The sequence below is a fragment of the Colletotrichum phormii genome (genome assembly GCF_030913505.1).
Source record: "Colletotrichum phormii strain CBS 102054 chromosome Unknown BDP81scaffold_6, whole genome shotgun sequence".
Classification (NCBI taxonomy): Eukaryota; Fungi; Ascomycota; class Sordariomycetes; order Glomerellales; family Glomerellaceae; genus Colletotrichum; species Colletotrichum phormii.
Genome location: NW_026851448.1, coordinates 2,130,428 through 2,154,251, shown reverse-complemented (window position 1 = coordinate 2,154,251; position 23,824 = coordinate 2,130,428). Strand labels below are relative to the sequence as shown.

Genomic DNA, 23,824 nt, shown 5'->3' with positions numbered 1-23,824 from the left:
ATTCTATAGCAACTCCAAATATGTGCAAACGCCGTTGTTTTGTGTGTAGGTGTAGGTGTAGGTGTAGGTGTAGGTGTGTGCATGCGCATGTGCATGTGTGCATGAATGCGCGCACGCCTGACTGCCTGCCTGTCTCAATGGCAGCAGCGCAATCCCATGTCCTTCCCAACACTCGGGTATCCCGCTCGTAATCAAACATCCCGTGACGCAGTATGTCACTCTCATCCTCGAAAACCACCTTTGCGTTTTTCCTCTCTCTCTCTCTTGTGTTTACGTGGGCTTTCATACGTGCTTGGTTCCTCCAATAGCAGAACCTTTGACTTCGGTCCAGTTGATGCTGTCGTCTAGCGCTTCGTCTACTAGGCCGATCGTGCAGACGTTGTCGCCTCGGACAAGGTAGAGGCCGAGAGGCACTTCGACGGAGGGCTCGCCGCTCTCGGGGGTCTGGATGACTCGCTCTTGGGCACTGCTGAGGACCTGGGGCGCGAAATGTATGTTAGCTAGGTGTAGTTTAGAAGATCCTGGAGGGTTGCGAAGGGGCAAGGGGAGGGGCATTACGAGGTTCGTGGACTGGTCCGCCGCTTCCAATGTGCCCACCAGAATTCTTGAGTCTGAGGTCACAATGAGGACTTTCTCTGTTTGGGGGAGGATCGTCAGTATGTCATCGAGGAAGCAACACTCGAGGTTGGTAGCTTGGGGGGACGTACTGTTGAGGTAGCCTCCGAGGGTTGCCATGATTGCGGGGGTCTTGAGGTCTGAAAGAAGCAAAAAGGTTTCGTGTGAAGCTTGAGTAGGGATTCTTGTCGAGAATTGGGTTGTCTGTTGCTTGGATTAATTTGATCAGAGGGTGCTCGGATCTGTCGTCGGTGGTATTATCGCAATGTTGAATCGAGAAAGTCGACTGGTGAAATTCGGGAATCTTGAGTGGAGGGACCTTGGAGCTCCTAAGCTAAGCCGCTTCGGGCCAAGGTAAGCACGACAAGGTCTGGTCCGTGCACCCCCGGTCGTTCGTCCTTTCAAGCCGTTAAATGTCACTAACATGGGAACTATTGCAACCCATTACTTCAAATCAACCGAACATGAGTAATCAAGTCAGGACCCTGCCATTTTCAACAAGCCGATGAACGGTATCCTTCTGCTATTCAATCATGGTCCAGAAACATACCGTTGGCGCCAGTGACGAGCAATCGCCCACACTCAGCCCTTACAAGCGACGACCATTCGCCATGGTACCGAGATTGCTGGCCTCAAAGGGGGATGGATGCCAAGCTCCCAGGCTGAAATATCAAGCTCACTAGACTGCTGTGCCGCATGAGTCTATTCAGCCTGCCATACTCACTGGGCGAAGAACCCCGGCAGCGACATCACCTGCTTAATCGGGTGGCAACACGCTATATTTCCCGCATTTCGCTTTAAAGAGTTCGCGATGGCCTCTCACCGCTATGGATGGATTACATCTGAGCATGTCTCGAGACGAGAGACGTATTTCACTGTTCGCCGAGGCAACAACTCCATACCCTTTCTCCCCAGGTCAGGATGTATAGCGGCATCACCACGTCTCCTCGATATGAACGCTTCTGTCCAAGGTGACAGGCCTAGCCAGGACAAGAGGTACACGCTCAACCATACTCAAGAGAGAGCGGTACGGCGCTTACTGTTTCTGTGCGCGTTGGTGTTTGATGCCCTCACAATAATCCTCGTCGTCTTTCTATGCGTCGGCGCATGGACAAAGTCGGGTTATGTGAGAGAGTTAAAAGGTATCAACAACAGAGAGGCCCACCTTGCTACCGTAAGTCGGATTCGGGATCGAGGGCACAATTCTCTCCCTCTCCATCTGCCTATACTGACAATGGATGGTAGTGGTCAACGGCATACAGCCGGCGCCCGTCAGACGAAGAGACCACCGTCGTCATCAGTTGGCACCTCAGCAGCTGCTGCTACTCACAGTCCGACGAAGACATACACTCAGGGCAGGATGGATGTATCCGCCGGGCCCCCGGCACCCCCTTCGACCTTGAGAGCATCATGGAGGACGTCGCTTATGCAATAGGGGGATACTCGATGTATTCCTCAAGGGGGGGCAAATTCTCGGCTCTAGAATCGCAAGACATTGACCTCTCGAAGGCCCCCATAATCACCTCGTCCAGAACCGCGCTCATTACCTACATCGTCTTCACGTCGGTCACCGCGTGCCTCTGGTTTTGGCACTTCTTCGTCGGCATGATTCCGGACGCACCTGACTGTGGTCGTTTCCTGACAGTGTCGCTTACTCTGACGGGGGCGGCCTTGATCGCCGCTTCTGCTATCACGACCAGAACGGCCATTGAGGTGGACGACATCCTCAGGGAGGGAATACGAGAGTGTCTTCGAATACCACAGCGCCGGCATTTCAATGCTGGTCGTCACCTGGATCGCCTCGGCAAGCCATCTGCTCGCGGTTGCGGCATACATCGCTGCCGTGGTCATTGGCAAACGACTGCAGAAGCCGGACCAATACCCGCCAGAGTCAGAGCCGTCGGACATGGGATCGATGATTGACGAACACCGAGTGAGGGAGGTAGAAATGCCAACGGAAGCCGAAAGAGATGAACATTATAGGAGGCGTCTTGAGGAATTTGTTCGCGTGCGCGGCCAGAGGCGACGAGCAGAAGCAGCTCCCTCTCATTTGGATCGCATTCACGAAGAGAGTCAGGCGAATCATGCCGATGACGATAGCGGGTTGCCTTCGTACTCGAGGGTCGATCCGTACGCGAAGCATGCGCCGGTGAAGCCAAATGCTGCGACGGGTCCGCCTATAGAAATGCACTGATCTGAGGACGGCTGCGAGTGGCCAGTCTCGCGAGGACAGCGTGGATGTGCCAGCGCCGGGCTATGAGCAGCATCAAACCGCGTCACCTCGCGGTTCCTGAGATCGATGGTATCCAAGGATCAGGGTAGATGATGATGTCAAACGTTGTGTATGAAAAGAGGATGCCCACATTATACCCAATTCAGGTTCCAATCTTGAAATAAGACTATGCACATTGTGCTCACTTGCAATTTCTATTTGCAACATAATCAAAAGTCGCTCGGCAGCGGCGCCGTCGACCGCAACGGACCGCTGGACCGGCACCAGCTGCGCTAAGTTCCACAAGGGTCGCGCGCCAAAATCCAACCCTAGCGCGACCACTCCTGAGCTTCAGCACATCTTAAATCTGACCTCATCCACACGCGCACGCGAACCCGCAACCTCAACCACCGCCGCCCAAACTTCCACCAGCCAGACACACCTGTCGCTGCCCACAATGTCGTCTCACAACACACCAAATATCTACGCAGAACTCCTCACAAACATCCGCCAGCTCTCCATCGCAGTGACCCTCCCATCACCAGCAGGAGGACGAACAAGAGCGCTCATCGCCGCAGACGGCTCAACGCTGCACATCCACCACGCAGGCACAGAAACATACTTCCCGCTACCCGGAAGAGTCCTCGCCCAGGGAGGCGCTCCAACAGCCTTGCCCACACCGCCGCCGTCAGCATCATCGCCACCAGCCTCGCACACGCTTTCATGGCGCCTCCCGCTAGCAGACTCCCCAGCAGCACCGCGCACCGGCACCAGCCTCGCAGATGACCCCGTCCCCTGGACGGCGCGGGACCTCCTCCCCGGCTCGGCCGTCGCGTGCAGACGCTGCGCCGCGGTCGTCGTGCCCGGCGGTAAGGCGGGGGAGTGGAAGGACCTGCCGAGCGAGAACTGGGCTGAGATGATGGACTTTTGGCACTGTCATAAGCCTAGCACGGATCACGAGCATGAGCACGGCGGCGGCGATGGGCAGGGGCAGGGAAAAGAGGACCACGAGCATCTGACTAGGCGCGGGTACGGAGCCAACTCGTCCATTGCCGCGCAGCCTGGCGTCGGCATGGTGGATTTGACGTCGTTTCTGTTTTGCGAGGCTGATTGTGTTGGTCTCAAGGTAAGCGGCTGTCTCCTTCTCTCTCCATCTCTTTTGTCACTCGTATCATCAACACCACGTTGAGGATCCCTCTATCACATACGGTGAAAAAATGCCGTGTATTCTCAAAAACGGGGGCATCAAGAAGGAGGCCATGTCGGCAGCAACACGCTACCAACTCAGTGATCTGGTCACCGATACTCCGCCCCTAGATGAACTATCCAAACAAACACGCCGTTGTGCCCTGCCCTCGCGCAGGGGGTTGCTTTCCAAAGTGCAAGACTCCGAAACCTCCTACGCCCCTCGTGTGTAAGATGGTTTCTGGGTCTTGAGCTTGGGTTTGCAAAAGACGGTTGGCCCTCTTGCTTTCACTGGGGTTCTTTCCAGAGCCTCGGAAACCCCGGGATAAACAGCGAGGGACATATAATCCATATTCTTCTCCCTTTACCTGTAGACCTTCACGATACGTTTCCTGTACTCTTCTCTCTTCTCTCCTTCTCTTACTTACTCTTCTTCTCTCCACCCAGTTCTCTCTCCCATCATCCGATGCCGCAACCCCAGCACCCTCCAGCTCAGAAGTCCTAGCTGGAGGAGAAGGCATCTCTGGTCCTGGCTCTGATCCCACACCACCTCCCCGGATGCTCAACATCGCCTGCTCCGCCTGCGCCTCCCACCTCGGCTTCTTCAACGTAGCCATCTCCTCCGTCGTCCTGCTGAAATGGCAAGTGTCATGCCAGACAACCACATCACACCCCGCCACGGCGGCGGCAGCGGCAGCGGCAGCGGCAGCACTGCCCACCAGCTCAGACTGTCTAGCCGCAACCCTCATCGCAACCCTCTCCCGCTCAGGCTCCTCCAAAACAGTCGTCGTCCCCGCCTTCCAATCCACCCAAAATCTAGCTTCCTCCGGCGATGGTGGGGTCGTACCCGCCCTACACCTCTGGATCCTCAACAGCAACATCACCTACGCCTCCTCCTCTTCTTCTTCTTCTCACCAACGCACAAAACGCGCAGCCATCAAACTGCTATACAAAGAAATCTCCCAAGACGAGGCGGACACCATGCTCGAGTCCATGACGTGCGACGTGCAAGAGGTCAACCTCCCCTTACCGGCCATCGTCGCCGCGGCAGAGGGATTGAAGCGTAGCAGTGAGGTTTTGCCTCCCGGTGAGCGAATGTTCAAGGGGTGGAATGTAGGGATGTTGGATAAATGGGAGCCAGGCTTCGCAGGAACGGCGAGCCCGTGATGATTCGGCGCTGGGGGGGGAGGAGCTGGGAGAGTTTACAGAGTATTGACCATCGGACCTTGGAAGTGAGGGTAAATCGACATGTGCGATTCTCACAGTCTATACCCGCTTCATTGGCGGGGGGAAAAAGGGGACCGCGGACTTAAAAGGAGTAGCTAGCGAAAGGGGAAGAAAACTGCAAAAGACAGATGACATATCCGAGTACACCTCATCGTCCTGAGAGCTTGGCCACGAGCGCGCGAATCGAGATTATTATTAGGTTTCCACACGACAGTTCACTGGTGACTTGCTTGGCTCTGCCAATGCTCCTCCACCATCATGTTAATGAATCCTGCAACCAAAGGCTAGTTCTCCAGAGTGCCTCAATCATGTAGCGGTCGAGTATTCGCAATGGAACCCCGGTTCCTTACACTATGCCACGTAAGATTTGAGATGCCTCAGCAACAAAATATGCACTACAGGTGTATTCGCATCTTCATCTCACGTCACAAAGCAACCAATGGAGTCATCAAATGTTTCGTAACTTGGCAAGCCATCAATTGGTGCAACAGCCTACAAGTTGCTTGGAATAATACAATAAATCCTCCGCACCGCCATTTTTCCTTCGTCTTTTTTCATCAAAAAAGAGATCAAAAAAAGTATTCAACAACATTCCCCCTCCTCCCATTGCTCCTTTTCTTTCTCCTCCTTCCCATTTCCATTCATCAGCCATCAATCCCCACTGTAGGGAGAACATGTAAATGGCGGACAGCTGGAGAAAACAACAGGGGAAGAAAAAACAACCACCGCCAAAAATTCACCAAGTTTGGCAACCCATCAACATCCTGGAAATGCCTCCCCTAACCCCCTTTGGATATGATAAACAAAAATTCGGTAATTACATATTCAACCCAGACAGCGTGGCATGCGCGTTGTGTTGTTGGTGTTTTGAGTTCTCTGCGATATTGGTATCACGGAAATGACTGACTGCGAAGGGAACGACCTGTCCCGGGTCTCGCTCTAATAAAAAAAAAAAAAAAAAAGAGGCATGTACAGAAGAGATGATGCTGAGAATGGAAATGGATAAGGAAAAGGAGAGAGAGAACGGAAGACAGCGTGAGATAAGGGAAAACCATGTTCACGAGCGGATGAAGATAATTACGCCGCCCGGGAGACATGCCATGTCTGCGGTCGTAGGAGTTTGGAGTAATGAAAATAGTGTGCGCGTCGGATAGTGAGATGGGTCGAGAGTGATTTTGCGCAGGATAGTATGTGTATGTGTATGAGTATGCGTGTGTATGAGAGTGTCGAGAGAGACGCGGTGATAGGTGTAAGGGATGTAACGAGTGGACTTTTGAGTGCTCTAAGCCGTCTATGCTGGAATGCAGAGGCCCCCCCGCCGAAAACGATGCTCCGGAAAAGACCTGGGTATAAAAAAGGACGGATCATGATTTTAGGTGTCGTGAAGCGCCATGGACGTGAGCGGAGCTCGCAGGTGTCGCGCAATGGCCATTAGTGTCTCATCACCGCCATGGCTTCAAGGCATTTGTCGATTGAACCTAGCGACGGTTTTGGTTTTGCTTGTTGATCTCGCCAAGGTTCAACCAGCTCATGTCTGAAGACGTTGCTGCCAGGGCGAGGGGAGGCTGTTGACTAACACCGTTGGGAGCACTGGTCTGGGTTTGCCGTTGCGGGAGGCTTGGAGCCAGCGACGTAGGGTAGAGGCTCTCGGCATAAACACTGCTTGGAGCGCGGTCCGCACCCCAGGGCCTTGAGGGGCCGGTAGGATCCCATGTGTCCCGAATGCTCTCGGGAATACCGCTCGAGTATCCGGAAGATGCGTTCGACGTGGTTCTTTGATGAGATTCGATCTTGCCAGAGACTCCATCGCGGAAGGGAATCTGGTTCGAGTAATTTGACACCGTCGGGCTGCCAGAGACGACACGGCTCAGTTCTGGCCGGCCATCGTGCTGAATAGGCGGAACAGTGGACAAGTCCTGGGTGATGAGGTGCAGAGGAGGGACGGTGGCGGAGTCTTGCGTGATGCGGTTCTTGGGAGTGTTTGAGTAGTGAGAGGTCTCGGAGTCGACGGTTGTCCGCTTCGAGTTGCCAAATCCGAGAATGTTGAGCGCGCTGCCGCCTGACCAGTAACGGTTCCAGCCAGAGCTTCTGCGCGTCTCACCAGCGCGACCGACGGGAGCTCCTCGGGGGGTAGGGCGAGGCTCGACCACGTCGGCGGCGAACGAGACACCCTTCTCATCACGGGAAGGGGGTGCGAGGGCCGGTGCCTCGTTCATTTGGGGAAGGGGCTTGCTGATGGTGCTCTTGAAGAAGCTGTTGGAGGTATCGGGCTTGCTTCCGCTGCGAGCAACATCGGCAGACTTGGGTGCGTTGCCGCCGTTGACCTTACCCATCAGGATCGCCATGGAGGAGAATGATCCAGCTGAGTCCTGTTGCTGATGACCACGGAAGTGAGGAGAGTTGAATTCGTCGTTGCCGTATCCAAGACCAGCCTTCTCATCGGGGAATCCCCTGGGGCTCGTGCCTCTCGGGTCCTGGCCGCCCTCCACGTTTTGCTGGTTCTTGCCACGACGCTTACGGATGCAGAAGAGGATCAGGCCAAGGAGAATCATGATACCGGTGATGGTGCCAAGAACGATGCCCAGGATGGCGTTGGCACTGACTGCGGCGGGAGCGCCAGCAGCAGCAGCCGTCTCGGAGCTGGCAGAGGAAGATGCAGAGGCGGAGAGCGTTGCAGAGGCGGAGGCGGATGCGGATGCGGATGCAGAGGCTGACGCCGAGGCAGGAAGAGTAGACATGGAGCTGGAGCTCGTGGCGGTCGAGCTCGCAGTGGTGCTGCTTGTCGATTCGCTTGTGGCGAGAACCTCTTGCTCGTTCAACTTCTGGGCGGCATCTTCCCAGCTGTTCTGACGCGCGTTGAAGATGCAGAGAACATCATCGACGGCACCTGATCCTCCCGAGAAAACGACGGTCCCATCGGAACCCTGAGCAAGAGCGTAGTTGGATCGCGTGCCCGTGGGCGCCAGGGTGCTGTTGTAAGCGGGCCAGTCGCTCAGGGTCAGAGATGCGCGCTTTTCAATCTCGCCCGTCACGCTGCGCGCCTTTGCCTTCGAAACCGCTTGGGAGTTGGTCACAGGTGCGCCAGCCGCATCGATAAGAACCATGCGCTTGACCACGTTCGGCGTGACGGAAAGGTCAAAGGTGTACAAACTCTTGCTTCCGTCGTCTCCGTTCATGATAATTGCGCGGATCGCAGTCGTGTCCTTGAGCAAGGGCTCCCCGAGGGTCGCACCCGAATCAATCCATTTCGTATCCGGGTTGAAGAGCATAACTTTGCTATTTGTCGTGCTGCCTCCAACGACAACGGCCTGAGTGTCAGACCATGTCAAGACGATGGGGTTTACGACGGGTGGTGCTGATGATTCGTAGGCTCGGGTGCCGTAAGGCGCGGACGCTCCGACAACAAAAGTCTGCGTTGAAGGACCAGAGTAGCCATCCTGACTACCGCCGTACATGATGATCTGGTCCGTTCCGGGGAGATATGTTGCTCCATGAAGAAGACGGTCCTGCGTGACGTGGTCTTGTGGTGCGATGGACTCCCATTTTCCTGTCGCGTAGGTGAACTTTTGAAGTCCGTGGTAATCTGTTGACGTGCCCTTGCCTCCTACAATGTACAAGCCAGCCTTGCTAGCATCCGTGGGGTTGGAGCCCACACAGACGGCACCCGTCACTGCCTCGCCTTGCGCCAAGGTCTTCCATTGGGCCCCTTCTTCGAGCGACAGCGACTGGAAAGCACCGGCGGAATATGTGTAGAGAACGTTATTGTAAATGACCGAGCAGATGTTGTCCAAAGCGACTTTGGGCTCGGGGAGCTTCATCGTGATCGTGTCCTATGATGTGTATTTAAGAATGGTGGATGTTGTCGTCGAGGTAAATTCGTTTCGGGGTTGAGTGGGTAAAATGCGTGTAGTCTACCGCATATCGTTAAAATGCCTGCAGAATCGCTGAGTGTTGATGTAGTTTCTCACAATGAAAATGATATTCCGACGCAGACGGTAAGATGGCTGCTGGCAAATGGCCTACACAGCAACGGTCCAATGATCCAAACGCAATAGCCAGCGCCCTCGGGGCTTCCAAACGGTCGAAATATCGAAGTGAGTTGGGTCGGCTGGTCCTTAGCTCGCACGACGGGAAAGCGAAGATGAAGATCGAGCGGAGGTCCTAAGGGAGGGAGAGACTGAGCCGTCGAGGTCGAGGTGGACGGGAAGTGGTTCCCTTGTCTCGGAGTTTGATCTGCAGAACAAAGTTTCTGGTGTTTCTCGACAGACGGCTAGTTCCAGACAAACAAGAAGGCCAGGACAAACGGCCGGACGGTTGGGTAGAAGGAAACAAGAAGCTGCTAGTTCTCCCGAGTCCTGAAGACCTTGGTGTCGCAGGTTTTGAGTGTGGCCAAGCGGGTGCCTCGCAGTCGTTGGTCGGATTCGTTTGTGTGTGTGTGTGTGTGTGTGTGTGTGTGAGTGTCGTGGATATGTCGTATCGCTCTCGGGCTATTACTGCAGTTCGTGTCGGTCGGGTCGGGATGTTCGGTGGAAGAGGGAGAAGATGGGCAAATTGCCGCGTCTAGGAATCGAAGAGGATATTGCAATGAGCGACTCTGCGTTATTTCTTTTCTTTCGATCTCGTGAGATTCAACGTTCCAGACGATGAGTAGCAATTCCACCTCGAAAGAGCGAAAAATGCACACACGGCACCAGAAGGAGAGAAGGAGGAGAGGAAAACGGAGACCAAGGGAGAGACCATCAGAGCCAGAGAGGAAGAGAGGCGAATGGAAAGTGGTACCCTCGCTCACCCTCGTCCGACTGTTGCGGCCCTCTCTCTCTCTCTCTCTCTCTCAGTAGTCGAGCGCAGCAGCACCCGCAGCCCGCAGCAGGAGTCGACCAGGTACAGCCCAAGTTGCAGGCGAAGGAAACACGAGACAGGGATTCGGGGAATCGTGACCGGGGGTCGCCAGGAACGTCCTGGTCCCTGGCCCGGGGTGGCTTGGACTGACGACGGACGAATCAGACGGTGTTAGAACCATCAAAATGGGGGACAGACCAGGGGGTTCCTGGACATCCACGGGCACCGGCGCCAAAGTAGAGGACGAGCCAAGAATACTTGGACAGGTGGTGAGACATTGCGGTGCCGCCCAGGTACAGGCCGACGACGCAGCTACCCTTGAGGCTGGATCCTAGTGCCCTTTTTTACGGTCCAGCACGAGATTGGGAAAAGGGGGTGCCGGGGTGATGAGCCTATCAGCAAGCCCAATTTCATCGTTCCTGGACACAGGTGGAGGGTGGCCCTGGATGAGAAGGGGGGCTTTGACGCCAGTCGGGTGGTACTCTACTACAGTACTCTCAGTCAGAAGTCTCGTCCTCTTTTCCAAGACACATCGACCGGTAGCCGTAGCCAAACGGTTGAACGGCCAGCAGTCAAACCAGTCAATCACTACGTTGACAACGGGCGGACCTCCCTCAGCCTAGTCTCGCTCTAGTCCTGAACGGTATCTAGTGCTGGGGCTTGACAATGCTCATTGCTGAGTGTGTTGATGCGAGCCTGTGTCGCGCAGGTGTAAAAGTAAGTAAAGAGCGCGTCGGTGAGTGTAAAGCAAGGAGAGAAAAGTCAGCCGTTGCAACTGCCAGTCAGTTATCCGTAGTCAATCATCTGCCTCTCTTCATTTTCTTCTTCCTCGGCCTCGTGCCGGATGTTCGAAGCTGCTCGTCACTCGTGGCTCGTGGTCCGTGGTCCGTCCGGGGTTCGACAGCCTTTGACTTTGCGTCCAAGGATTGGGTGGGAGGACGGACGGGCACTGGCAGTGACGGACAGATCACACCAGACGACGGCTGACTGACAGCGGTCCGTTCGTTGCTTCGTTGGTTGGCTTGGCTCCTTCAGATTGATATCTCTCATGTCATGTGCATGTTCTCCCGTTGCTTGTCTAGGCGAGGCATCAGACCATGCCTCGAGGAGTCGAGGGCCCCAACGATGCCAGATGAATCCAATCACGATCTTTTTTTTTTTTTTTTTCCAATAGACCAGTCGATTGACGACAAGCAGTGCCAGATCCGAGAGCCCCCAAATGGGTCAAGGGGCCGCCAAGTGGACGCCTGCTCCCGGGTCTCGGCCTTCAATAATAATATCGAGACGCCTGCGGCCCTGCAACGGCACGGCTAGAATGGGGCCTTTGAATTCCCAACAAACGGGGGGAGGCCCGGGAGGGCGACCAGGAAAGAGGCCAGCAGCAGAAAAGAAAAGAATGAGTTGAAAAAAAGAGAGGCCCGTGGCAGACTGTCAGTGGGCAGAGAGTTCGAGAGTTTGGACAAAACTGACTGCCTGGCGTCATACGGCAGTCTCTGTCTGCACCATGCTCATCAAATCGAATGAGGATTCCGGTGGATGAATGGGCCGGGAAAGCTGGGGAAACTCGAAAGCCAACGGGAGAGCACCGGCAGCGCAAATTGGGAGCAATCAAAAAACGGCATGTCGTCCGCTCGTTGGATCTTTTGGGGCCCGTGGACGAGGGGAGATTGACGCGGTGACTACCCGGGTTTGTCCAGATTCAGGTCTAGCGTGGCACCACGCACCGCATCCGAGCAGGTCCAGCATCCAGGACGAAAGAGAAACTTGAAAAAGAGTCTACTGAGAGCCGCGTTGAAGTTGCGTCTTGCCGTTTTGCACCTCGTGGGACAGTCCACCGGGATTGGGTGAGTCGAAAAACGCAGTGCAAGACCGAAAAGAGGGCGATGATGTGAGCAAACGGGCATGGTCGCCAAGCCGCCTTCAAGGAGAGTGGGAGAGGGAATCCTCAGTTCCCATTCCCACTGCTACCGATGGCCGGGGGGAGGCCAGCAAGCCGCGGCAGGTAAATGCCCGTCAGGGTAAGGCCCGGATGGCATGCTTCGAGCCTTTCCCGTTGCTGGACTGGACAAACGTGGGCGTTTCCATGCCCCGTCCTGGCTGGCTTGGCATCTCTTGACTCTGTCATGCCCCGAGATGGAGTTGAGATTGATGAGCAGGTGAGGTATTCAGAGACTGTGTACCAGATTGTCCGCAAAAGAGAGAGATAGAGTGGGAAAAAAGTGCCCTGCAAGGTGAGGTGAGTACGTACTGCGAAGCACCTACGGATACGTACCTAACTTAGGCGAGATACGTACTCCGTACAGAGAAACGGCTGTGGATGACGGATGCAAAGTACGTACTGCCTGTCCAATGGCATTCTGGCTGAAACGCGCTAGGCAAGTCAGCCCCTGCAGCAACCGACGTTGCCCCTGAGCCACCATAACCGGAAACCGTCAAGTCCCCACCAGCTGACGATGCAACCGCAGCCCCTCCATTGGGGGACCAAAAGGTCGACTATTTCCATCTTGGCGAATGGAGTGCCCACCACTCACTCCCGTCACTCACTCACTCAGCACCATGAGCACCTGCTTGCGGTGTGCCTTCTGAGGCTTGACGCCTGTAATTGTGCCTTCCTGGGGGGGCATGGGGTGGCCTGCTCTCGGGTAGAGTGAGTGTGTCCTTTTTAAGAACATCTCTCGATATATCCCCCTTGTGCATGTCCGCATATCCAATGAACCCCATCCGCCTGCATCGGTCACATTCTAGTACACATGGTAAGCCGTTTATTGTAATTTATATCTGTCTCTGTATGGACAGACGAGAGGCATTTGAGAGAAACGGGAAAGATGTGAACGGCACACTGGCCGGATTTGCTCGAATCCTTCTCATTCGCTTCGAAGCACCACCCTCACCCCATGTACGGATACACCAGGCCCGCGGTCCACTGTCGCGCCGGCACAGCATCATCGGGAGGAGGAAGCAAAGGTCTCGACCCGAGTTGGGTTGGGCTCCAATGCCACGCAGCAGACTCGAATGGCCCATCTGGTATCATCCACTTTTCACGCTCTCAAAGACTTCATCGTGATCAAAGCGGGAGTCGCATAGAGAAAGAGAGTCCACACAACTTGGGTAATGACATCAACCAAGATCTTCTTACTTTGTCACTTTGTGTAGAAATGCGCCAACGAGATGTAAGCTCATAATCTTTCCAACATCAAAGGTCTTCGTTTCTGTGATTGAAATCCCCCCTCCGTGACTCCTGTCCCCTCCCCTATTTTCGCCGGCCCCATCTCCTTCCCATACCCGACCGCGATCCTCGCCCATTCCACTGTACGCGACACAAGACGATGTCTGGTCTCTGTGGAACGCCTCAAGGAACCCAGGAGAGAGGAGTAAGAATGTTCAATGAGGGGCTACCGGGCGCGCGCCCGACTACCGAGTAAGGCAGGCCTTCACCTCCTGGTTCTGACGAGGATGCGTGGGTGCGTATCGTAGAGAATGGCTGAGCAAGGGCTCAGGGGGGGGCGTTGTTAAACTCATCAATCTCGAATCTACGATTCCCCTCCTCTCTGTAAGAAAATCTCATCAACCTCCAACGTCTCTGCCGGCCCATCCATCCCTCATTCACTCAAGGAACGTGCCTGCGTACTTGTCATTCCCCCATCTACCGCAGTAGGCTTTTCCGAATCGTCCGTACTGTTCCCGGGGACACCCAAACTCGTACTTGTCAGTGCCAACAGTTGTCACCAAACATCCGAGCACTTGCAAAGCAAAGAAGACAAGACAAGACAAGCCAGCCCTTCCTTCCGGCAACGATGAACCGGTCTGAAGTTTTTGCTGAACATTCGATCCGATGAACGACCCTCCCGTCCTCTCATCTCGTCTTTTTTTGCCCCTCCCAATCATCATGCCAAAAACCCCCGCACAGAAACTTCGGTTCTCGTATTCACCTACCTTACCTCGCCGCATAAATCATCTCAAGTCTTGGTCGTTTACGTGCTCCCTTCCTATGACCGATCCCGTTCAACCCTTTCCTCCCGCTTGGCAAATACTCTAAAAAAAACCCTGAATATGGCTTTTGCCTTTCTTCCTTGGCTCGGCGTGGAGATCCGGGCGATGCTTTGCGAAAAATGCAAGACATTGGCTGTGCGCCAGACTACGCATACCAGTGACATACAACCGAAGATGCCGACGATAAAAAAAAAATACAAGACGGCTTTATCTCCTCCCAACGGTCGACGTCTCGGCCAGCGCTATCTCATCGTTGATGGCTTTCCCACATCCAAGGAACTCATAATCGCAAGGCGCCAAAAGAGAGTGATGATTTTCCGTCCCGGGCGGCTGCGCAAAAATAGTTCCCATCACGAATCGCATGCACGCTGAACTAATATATCCAGATGAGCCTCTCAAGCGCTGCATTCTCCTACCATGGTATTCACGAAGCACACAGGCAGACACACAAACACCAAAGACAGGACCACCCTTTCTAAAAAAGATGCGGTGTGGAAAGGGATCACCCGGCACTCTGCATGACATCGAATCGGAGACTCTCCTTTCCTCCTCCTCTTCCAGAGGCACTCCGTACCTCGCCGTTGCATTAGTCATCAAACGTCAACTCTGCAGCGGAACGGGCGAATGCACATCATCATTCAGAAGTGGCCTCTTCCCAGCATGAACCAACCCCCCCCCCCCAATCAATCAAATCAAATCAATCAATTGCCCTCCTCTGCATCGCCACACACCCCAAGAGTCAAGACACGAAGTCCAAATTGTGATTCGCGCGCGCGCCCAGCACTCTGTCCATCCACTCACTTTGTGTCGGTGAGCCAAAAGCCGACAACCTTGGGGCATGTGATCTTCGCGCCGACCGAAAACCCCCCATCGGCACTGCGTAAGCGCCCGAGATATGGACTTTGAATCACATCGACGAACCGATTCACCAAGCCACTATTATTACAACGGTGCTACTCCGGACACACACACACACACACTCGAAAGTCTCACTATGAACACTTCGTACACTCACTCTTCGGATCCGATTCGTTCAGCAGGAACAACGTAACAAGAATGTCACTCACCGTCGAACGCTACTAACCACAGAAAGTATCCACGGGCTGCCCTTGACCTTGACCTTTCCTTGCCGCTCTTCATTAAACTCAGAAACAAGTAGATCATGTCTCTCTCTTTCCTCGTCACCTCATCACTCTTCGTTGTCTCGTGACCGTTCATTAGCCAGCGCGCGCCTGCGGGATTCTACACTCGGCTCTTTATCGACTCATACCCCGTTGCTCCTATTAGTTTACTCAAGGTTTTCATCACTATCATTCAGCCTTATAATTGAATATGCATTTTTTCCTAGCCTATGGTCCATGCCGAATCAGTTGTTTTGCGAAATGTCACTACAGCTTAGGATCCATCAATGACGTCTGTTTTGGCCGTCTGCCTGATAGACGTCTTTACTCTTTGTTTGATCATTGGTTGATAAAGTGAATTCAAGTTGTCAATCGAGTCACACTCTCAAATCGTTGATGTTAACATGGTCACTGTAAATGGGCGATTTCATGAACATTTCAAGTGGGTGAGCAATCTCAATGGTATTCTCCCGTTCCACCACACTACGTGACTGTAATAGCAATATTCTGCTTGAACACCAAAACAACACGTCGCTGCCCCTATGATGCGCTTCGCTTTTCCTTGCGGCCAAGTGTATATAGGTATTCATACGAATGCCGTTCGGGAACCTCCCCAAATCCATCGCCAAGCCGATCTCTGTATTTCCCATCTACACAGTAGTTCCACCTCACGCCTGGGGTAAATGACTATTCCTCCTTTCCTCCGAGCCTTGGACAATTGTCCAGGGCCCCTTCCTAATATTGTTCACCACTTCAAGAGTGTGGATGTTTTTTCTGATTCGCTTCCCCTTTGCGCATTTTTCTCTTTCAATATATCGCCCGTGTGGGCCAGACGGCCGATGTCGTACTTAAACGGCCCCATCGTGATCTTTCCTAATTCACCCTTGTCCTCCGGGCCCCTCATTGCCCCCAGAACGACGGAGACGAGCACAGCATTTTCTAAACACTGGCAAAGGCATCTGGTGGTAACTGAGACTACGCGAGGCTTAGTATTGGGTTTCGAATGTTCCAGGTTTCGGGGTTTCTTTACCTTTTTCTCGTGGAAGACTGCCAAGGCTCTGGTAAAGTCCCACGCGACATCGGACAGGCACATTTCCGAGTAAGTGGGTGTCATGGTCGTTTGCTTCGATAGCTCGACGATCATGGCTTGTCGTTGTTCTTGTTCCTGAGCAGACGGGGCCGGTGCTTGGGCTTCGGCGACAAAGACGTTCGGAAGGGGGTTGAAGGCTCTGAGGGAGAACATGTCGCTGACGACGCGGATTGGATTGGTGTTGGGGCGTCCGGGTCCCAGAACGAATGTGCGGGAGAAGCTTCTCAGTCCCGTCTTGCCAGCTTTGTCGCACTCTTCGAATTGACCATGTACTGAAATGATCATGCCGTCTACGCCGCTTTGGGTTTGACCAGAAGGGTCGGCGAGGCCAGGCAGGAGATGGCAGTCCATGATGTACTTGCTGATATCCGCCTTGATGTCTGGGTGCTGTGTCTTCGGGAGGTCGTTCCACAGGTTCCAGATTGCCTCTCTACCCGTGATCAGCCTGGCAGCTCGAGCGGCCGGGGTCGTAATCTTCATCAGATTCCGAGACTGTTTGATATATGATGACCAGGGCATCGGCTGCGGTTGGCTCTCGTCTCTAATAGCACGCGTGTCGACGGCGAGAGAGAACTGGCTGTTGTCGTCGTAGTACTTGGCGAGGAGAGCAGTGCGGTCGGTATCGAAGCCAAGGAAGAATTCCAACAGGAATGCTTCTCCAATGCCGTTGGCGTCCCTGAAATCGGGCCCGCGTTGAGGGATCGGTTTGGGACGGCCAGCTGCCTTGAGTTCCGCAATTCGTTCCGGTGTCAATTGCTCACCGTTCAGAACTTGCAACTTGGGAAAGAAGTGGATGAGCTCGAGCACGACTTTGGGATCCGCGATCGGAATGGGGTTTCCTGTCAGATACAGAGTCTCGAGCTTCTTGAGCTTCGATCTCCATCTTGACAGGCCCGCGATGTTGTCGATCTGGTTCCCGCTAAGATCAAGATTTTTGAGATCAGGGAAGGTATCCGCCATCTCTTCGACTTGTGCGACTGTGTCAATGTTGTTGTTGGCTAGACTGATGCTGTGGATTGCATCAATCTTTGCCTGTGGTGTTTTGAATAGTTCGTCGCAGATTCTCATCATGACCTTGAAAAGCTTCTCTGCTCTATCCTTGGATTCCAGCATTCCCATCTGGATCAAGCCTTCATCTTGGTTCAAAGCGTCAAGTCGCAGAAGCTTGTTCTCCATATCATAACGGAGTGACATGATGCCTTGGAGTTTTTGTTTTGTCTCCTGTGCGGCAGCAGATGCCTCATTTGCCTTGGCCATGGATCCGTCACTATCGGTGATCTCCAGCTGAGTACCGGCAAAAGTGAAAGTGTTGACCTTCAAGATTTCTTCCGCATCTTCCTTGCTTGCTGCAACACTGACCAAATCCCCCTTCAGACTTGACTATTGAATGTTAGCGATTTTCGTAGTTTTAGACTTCACCCCAACTAGGAGGGGGCATAAGCAGCCGGTATGAGCTATTTGTTTCTCGTTTCGCGGAGTGACTGGCGTTTCAACGAGGCTGAATCATTCGGCGTCCATATGTAGTTCCCCCAAGCCTCACAGCAACGCAACATACCTTCTTGATGTGCACCGTTTTATTGCGGCCGGACAGAGTCGTGGCTTTCCGCTCCAGAAACATGATCAGATCCCGCAGTCCACCGTCGTTGTTGCTCGCTGCTTTGCTCTCCTTCAAACCCTTGACACTCAGCCAGACGAGACCAGGTCCCTGTCCTTTCCTTCTCGAGACCAGGTCATTTCCATCGCCAGTATCCAAGTGTCGAGCAATCGCCTGGTGTACTTTCGAGTCTGGCTTGGTGGGGGGACCGTTGGATCTCGCCGGTCGCTGAGGTCTCGAATTGTTGGAATCGTCCGACGCTCCCCTGTTGTTTGGACGGCGTGTGCCGCTTCCTCCAGCGCCGCTTCCCATATCGAGATCTCCGTCTCTGTCGGGTTGGGTTCTGCCACCTTTGCGCTTCTGGATTCCACCGCCGCGCGAGCTTTTGGCACCCAATGTGGAGCTACGGCCCTCGCGCGCTGGCTGCGATGGAGTACCGCGAGGAGCTCTTGGAGGCGCCATGTTTGTAGTGGTGCAACAAATAAGGCGTGGCTAGAGGCGATTGTATGTAGAGAACGTTCGTGGGTATAGAGTATCCGAAGGTAGTTTTCGCTTGCTGTTCCGCAGAGGGGTGCGCGTTGAGCGGGTGCGAGATGACAGCGCGCTTCCGAAGAAGTCAAATAAGGACTGTCGGATCCTCAAGGGTTTCGGTGGATTGGTGTAAAGTGAAAGACCGTTGTTCGCGGTGTCGCGGAGAGCTTCAGAGGACAAAGGCCGGATGGGCCAAGACGCAGACTCGTCGACTGCTGCAAATAGAATATGTAAAATCGGGATCGCTTTGAGCTCTCGACAAAGAAGAATGTAGGAGAGCCGTCGATTCGGATCTCTGCAAAGAATGCCCAGTTTTAGGGGTGGTGTCGCAGGTAATGTGTGAGTGATGAGGTGAAGGAGAAAGCAGTGAAGAAATTCGTCGCGAAAAGCAGTGACGTTTGGGTCAGCCCCACTACAGACCTCCTCCAGCAGGCACACAGGCAGGAACGCTCCGAGCGCATGCGACCTCTCTCAAATAGGACTAGCCGGTTTCCCTCTTCGCCAGCCACGCGCCTCACTTCATGTGCTTGGTATCCTTACATAATCATTGGAAGGCAGGCACGCAGGATGTCAATGGAAGGCAGTCATTGGATGTTGATTTCTTTCCTATGGCTGCCTATTCAGTCTGCCTCATGCTAGGACTTGGCTTTGCACAGGAACAGTTATCAATACATAGATAAGGTACAGTGAAAACTGGAAAGCAGATGAATATATCCGTACCTACCTGGTTTCCCTTGTTTGGTCACCCACGTGTCAACCATCCACCACCGATGGTTGGCCCAGCAGTATCGCGAATGAGTGAGGGGGAAGCTTTCCATGAGTCTACGGCAAACATAGAGATGAAAGATTACGGGAATATGACGCTTGGCGTCCAAGTGTCGCTTTGTTGGAGCTTCACCTGGTAGGGAATACAAAGCGTTGTGGTTTGGTTTCAGGGTCGGGCGGGCACCTTGGTAGGTAGGTACCTTGTCCTAAAAACCACTGCCCCGCCTGAGACCCTGAAGGCTTGAGCTTGAGCTCAACTCTATTTTCAATTACATAAACAAATACGGTCATGTGACTCAGATACGCTTTCGCGCGACGACGCGTCTGTCGTGGAAAGTGATGTACGGGGCGTAAAGAGGTCGCCACCGCGCCTTTAATCACTGCCTTCACTGCTTCACGGAAATCCTTGCCAGAGCCCCAGGCATCGTGAGATCGCTGTCTTCACAAACAGGCCACACTATGATCGCATTCCGAAGGTGAATCAGCGACTGATTGTCTGAGTGAACACAATCGCTCTTAGCGAAATGGATTCCGACGAATACGACGACGATCTCGCAGACGCGGATTTGGTCGAGGCACTCAGTCAAAGCCAAGCCTTACCTACGAGCTCGAGCATCAATTTGCCAAATGGCAGAACGACGTCTGTCGCGCAGGCTCTGGCACCATCTTACAGTCGGGCCAACGCTGGACGTCAGGCCCATCCACATGGTCCTAATGTAGGACCAAGAGTAAGCCTACTTGATTGTTGAGTGTAACAAGATGAGCATGTGCTAAAGAGCATTTAGAATACGGCAAAGACAGTGGTTCAGCATGTAGGGACCGAGCTGGATGATTTGCCTTCAGACGCATTCTCCTCTTCACCGCAGCCAGTTGTACCAACCGTCAGAAACGGACTAACACGAACTGGATCGTCGTCAAAATTTCGCCAGACGACGTTACTAGGCGGCAGAGTGGCAGATAACGCCTCTACTCAGCCGCAACAGCCAGGATTTCGTCGTGTCTACCGAGGAGACAAGCCAGTGGAGGCTCCTTCTCAACACGCCATAGATCGCGAAGCCATGAAGACATGGATATATCCCACCAACCTGGGAGCCACGAGAGATTACCAGTTCAGCATCGTCAAAAACGGTCTGTTCAATAATACACTCGTCGCGCTACCTACAGGTCTCGGCAAAACATTCATTGCTGCGACGGTGATGCTCAATTACTACCGTTGGACAAAGGACGCCAAAATCGTGTTTGTTGCGCCTACCAAACCGCTTGTAGCTCAACAAGTTGACGCTTGCTTCAACATTGTGGGCATACCTCGGTCAGAAACCACTCTTCTCACTGGCGACACAGCGCCCACTCTCAGAGTAGACGAATGGGCGTCAAAACGGGTGTTCTTCATGACGCCGCAAACTCTTCAAAACGACATCTCACATGGTTATGCTGATCCGAAATCCATTGTACTCTTGGTGATTGATGAAGCCCATCGAGCAACGGGCGAGTACGCGTACGCAAAAGTGGTGAAGAGAATACGCCAATACAATCCCTATTTCCGCCTACTAGCCTTGACAGCAACACCAGGGTCGAAGGTCGAGACTGTGCAAGAGATTATCGACAATCTCGGAATATCCCACATCGAGATTCGCACAGAGGATTCGATCGATATTCGGCAATATGTCCATTCAAGAAATGTTGAGCAAGTAGTCCTCGACCCCTCGGATGAGATGTGCGAGATCAAAGAGCTGTTCACAAAGGCTTTGAAACCGTTGATGGACAAGCTCACCCAGCAGAATATCTACTACGGAAGAGATCCAATGGCGATTACGACATATGGTCTGGTGAAGCAGCAGCAAGATTGGTTCGCCAATGTCGGAAGAAAAGCCAACCCTGGGGTCCAGTTCATGATGAGGGCTATCTTTAGCATACTCCAAAGCTTGGCCCACGCGATCAAACTGCTCAATTTCCACGGCATCAGGCCCTTTTACGAAAATCTCAAAGAATTTCGAAGCGAAATTGAGGACAAGGGAGAGAAGGGCTCCAAGTACAAGAAGCAAATTGTTAACGACTCGAGCTTCCAGGAGATGATGACCAGGGCGGAGAAGTGGCTTCGCCTGGACGGCTTTGTCGGTCACCCAAAGCTTGCCGCTCTCCAGGACACCGTTCTGAACCATTTCATGGATGCCGGTGCAACCTCTACTCGAATCATAGTGTTCAGCGAGTACAGAGACAGTGCCGAAGATATTGTCAAGGTACTGAATGTCCACAAACCGCTGATCAAGGCCACTGTCTTCGTGGGACAAGCAGACTCGAAGCGATCCGCAGGCATGAAGCAGTCCGAGCAGATTGCGACGATACAAAAGTTCAAGGATGGCGACTACAACGTTCTGGTCGCAACGTCCATCGGAGAAGAGGGATTGGACATTGGCCAGGTCGACTTGATTGTTTGCTACGACGCCTCATCCTCGCCCATTCGAATGCTGCAACGAATGGGTAGAACAGGTCGAAAGAGGGCCGGAAATATCGTGTTACTACTCATGAGAGGCAAGGAAGGGGATGCCTTTGCCAGGTCGAAAGACAACTATGCGGAAATGCAAAAGTTGATCTGTGAAGGGAGTAAGTTCAACTTCCGTCACGACCTCTCAACTCGCATCGTACCTCGAGATATCCGACCAGAGGTAGACATGCAGCACATCGAGATCCCCATGGAGAATACACAGAACCCGTCGCTCCCAGAGCCCAAGAAGGGAAGGGCGAGGAAGAAACTGCCGCCCAAGAAGTTCCACATGCCGGACGGCGTCGAGATGGGATTTGTCAAGGCGTCCGCCATCGGCAAACCCGGTGCGGCGCCCAAAAGAGGCCGCCCTAAAAAGCAAGAACAAAAGCAAGAGCCGACGGAGGCCGACTTCATCGCCGACGTGCCCTCGCTCGACTCAGTCGTGCTCACAGAAGCGCAACTGGCCGAGCTGGACAAGGTGTACCGGTCGCTGCCTGCCAGTCGGACCAAGATTGAAGAGACAGAGATGCCGGAGCTGACGTCGTACCCCTTGCTTCAGCGCCGGCTTCGACCGGTCAGTAAGGTTCAGCACAGCCAGCATACGAAGAGGTACGTCAAGCTGTGTCAGAAGTTTGCCAAGAATCAAGATGAGAGAAACCGATGGGTGCGCCGTTTCGGGGAGGAAGACACGAGCCGGTACGAGGAGATTCCCGTGCCGTCGTTTGCGAGCGATACAGAAGATGGAGGAGGAGGCGCCTCATGTCTTGGGGATCCGGGGCAAATCTCAGTGTCGTCCGACGAAGACGAGCCCATCGAAGAGTCGCGACCAAAGAAACGCCGGTCAACCGGCACGACGAAGCGCGCAGCATTCACATCCGCTTCAGCCCTAGTCGACGACGGACTTGACGAGATGCACGAGACAATGGACGAGGAATCGCCTCCCCGCCGCGCGCCGAAGAAAGCCGCAGGAAGGGGACGAGGCAAGAAGGCTTCCAAGCGGGTCGCGCGCGGCATCAACAGCGACGAACTGGGCGACGCCTGCGACAGGGACAGCGACGTGATGGATACGGACGGCTCGGACAGCGGAGGTGACTTGCTGGACTTTGTCGTCTCGGACGACCATCCTGTCTCCAGCATCCAGCCGACGTCGTCGACGCTCGCGACGAGTCCCATTGTGGTATCTACCGCGCCCGCGAGGCCCAAGGGGACCGCGAGGCCGTTTTACGTGCCGACTGAGTTTCCAGGGACGCAGGAGTCTGTGGATTCGCTGCCGGATCTTGATGGCGTACTGATGAGCAGTAAGGGGAAGAAGATATTAGGTGTCGTGGATACAGGGAATGATGGGTCTGATGTGGATGCTACCTCGCGAGCGCAGGGTGGTGGACGGCAGCAGAGGAGGCGGCCGGTGTTTGATAGTGATAGCGATGAGTGATTTGACCTTTGGTTCACTTGGGAGGGTTGCATTGATTGCATTCGGAGTACGGTCATGATGTACAAGGACGGCAATGGGACATCACTAGGGTAGCTCCAGGATGCAGTCACAAGGGACGGATAAAGTAATGATTCGATAAAGATGATATATTTCTCGCTCTCATCTACCTCGGTCCTCTCCACGACCATAATCCTCCCGACACCGCTCATATTCCCAACCCTGCAACCCAACCCCTCCAACGAACGACGCTCGCGTACTTTTCTAGTGATAGCAAAGTCAGTAACTTCGTCCACCGACTCGAAAAGCGATTCAAGAAAGCAAATTGGACCAGCAGTGTCAGAAACCCGATTTAAAAGCACAACGTTCCCACCCCACCCCCCGCGGCCCCCTACCCCCCCCGACAAGAACCCAAGGACAGCACATGACGATGCAATCTTCCCCAAGCCCCAATAACGCCGAAGTTTCAAGATAAAAGGTCTCACGAGAGGCAAAGCCAAGGAGCCAAAGAAGAAGGTCCCGGGGGGAAAAAAAGATCCAAAGTCGAAAAGAGATGTTAAGAAAGAAAAAGAATAGTGAAAAAAAACCACGACATCTTTACTCACCAAACTCAACTCCACGCTGCACCGCATTCCCCCTTTCCTACAACACTGACAGTACTTAGAACCCTTCTCCCCAAAAGGTGCAGAGCTCCCAGTGGAGAGTGTGCCTGATGAGTTTGGAATAAGAAGGGTGTACTTTTGT

The 23,824-nt window shown here is 53.8% G+C and overlaps 7 protein-coding genes across 7 annotated transcripts; 4 read left to right on the top strand and 3 right to left on the bottom strand.

Annotated features, from left to right (window-relative positions):
* Positions 1–101: 101 nt before the first annotated feature.
* BDP81DRAFT_198724 (LSM domain-containing protein) lies at positions 102–998 on the bottom strand. The gene is made up of 3 exons (XM_060582521.1): positions 708–998; positions 559–635; positions 102–477 (listed from the first exon to the last, which is right to left on the bottom strand). Exons 1-3 carry the CDS (start codon positions 733–735, stop codon positions 283–285), a joined length of 300 nt encoding a protein of 99 aa, XP_060447813.1. The 5' UTR covers positions 736–998; the 3' UTR covers positions 102–282.
* Positions 999–1,567: 569 nt separating this feature from the next.
* On the top strand, positions 1,568–2,809 carry BDP81DRAFT_392549 (uncharacterized protein; the record flags this gene model as incomplete). Its single annotated transcript, XM_060587724.1, has 3 exons — positions 1,568–1,789; positions 1,861–2,248; positions 2,316–2,809. The coding sequence occupies 3 exons, from the start codon at positions 1,568–1,570 to the stop codon at positions 2,807–2,809; spliced, it is 1,104 nt and encodes a 367-aa protein (XP_060447812.1).
* Positions 2,810–3,183: 374 nt separating this feature from the next.
* On the top strand, positions 3,184–5,471 carry BDP81DRAFT_371075 (ubiquitin-conjugating enzyme E2-binding protein). Its single transcript, XM_060586623.1, has 2 exons — positions 3,184–3,953; positions 4,460–5,471. The coding sequence occupies exons 1-2, from the start codon at positions 3,285–3,287 to the stop codon at positions 5,177–5,179; spliced, it is 1,389 nt and encodes a 462-aa protein (XP_060447811.1). The 5' UTR covers positions 3,184–3,284; the 3' UTR covers positions 5,180–5,471.
* Positions 5,472–5,499: 28 nt separating this feature from the next.
* Positions 5,500–6,225, top strand: BDP81DRAFT_198666 (uncharacterized protein). The gene has a single exon (XM_060582520.1). The coding sequence runs from the start codon at positions 5,570–5,572 to the stop codon at positions 6,020–6,022; it is 453 nt and encodes a 150-aa protein (XP_060447810.1). The 5' UTR covers positions 5,500–5,569; the 3' UTR covers positions 6,023–6,225.
* Positions 6,226–6,695: 470 nt separating this feature from the next.
* BDP81DRAFT_198664 (pre-mRNA splicing factor CLF1) lies at positions 6,696–9,346 on the bottom strand. Its single transcript, XM_060582519.1, has 2 exons — positions 9,208–9,346; positions 6,696–9,150 (listed from the first exon to the last, which is right to left on the bottom strand). Exon 2 carries the CDS (start codon positions 9,055–9,057, stop codon positions 6,718–6,720), a length of 2,340 nt encoding a protein of 779 aa, XP_060447809.1. The 5' UTR covers positions 9,058–9,150; positions 9,208–9,346; the 3' UTR covers positions 6,696–6,717.
* A 6,782-nt stretch (positions 9,347–16,128) lies between these two features.
* BDP81DRAFT_459714 (TAP domain-containing protein) lies at positions 16,129–18,335 on the bottom strand (the record flags this gene model as incomplete). The annotated part of the gene is made up of 3 exons (XM_060593571.1): positions 16,129–16,164; positions 16,220–17,659; positions 17,835–18,335. 3 exons carry the CDS (start codon positions 18,333–18,335, stop codon positions 16,129–16,131), a joined length of 1,977 nt encoding a protein of 658 aa, XP_060447808.1.
* Positions 18,336–19,693: 1,358 nt separating this feature from the next.
* On the top strand, positions 19,694–23,083 carry BDP81DRAFT_392545 (uncharacterized protein; the record flags this gene model as incomplete). The annotated part of the gene is made up of 2 exons (XM_060587723.1): positions 19,694–19,897; positions 19,955–23,083. 2 exons carry the CDS (start codon positions 19,694–19,696, stop codon positions 23,081–23,083), a joined length of 3,333 nt encoding a protein of 1,110 aa, XP_060447807.1.
* Between the last annotated feature and the right edge of the window lie 741 nt (positions 23,084–23,824).

Bases quoted from the DNA above. Each gene is read 5' to 3' on its own strand.
- BDP81DRAFT_198724 (XM_060582521.1), bottom strand. From the start codon at position 735: ATGGCAACCCTCGGAGGCTACCTCAACA. The intron at 636-707 runs GTACGTCCCCCC...TCCCCCAAACAG, and splicing joins CCTCGGAGGCTACCTCAACA to AGAAAGTCCTCATTGTGACC. The intron at 478-558 runs GTAATGCCCCTC...TTCGCGCCCCAG, and splicing joins CGGACCAGTCCACGAACCTC to GTCCTCAGCAGTGCCCAAGA.
- BDP81DRAFT_371075 (XM_060586623.1), top strand. From the start codon at position 3,285: ATGTCGTCTCACAACACACCAAATATCTACGCAGAACTCCTCACAAAC. The intron at 3,954-4,459 runs GTAAGCGGCTGT...CTCTCCACCCAG, and splicing joins CTGATTGTGTTGGTCTCAAG to TTCTCTCTCCCATCATCCGA.
- BDP81DRAFT_198666 (XM_060582520.1), top strand. From the start codon at position 5,570: ATGGAACCCCGGTTCCTTACACTATGCCACGTAAGATTTGAGATGCCT.
- BDP81DRAFT_198664 (XM_060582519.1), bottom strand. From the start codon at position 9,057: ATGAAGCTCCCCGAGCCCAAAGTCGCTTTGGACAACATCTGCTCGGTC.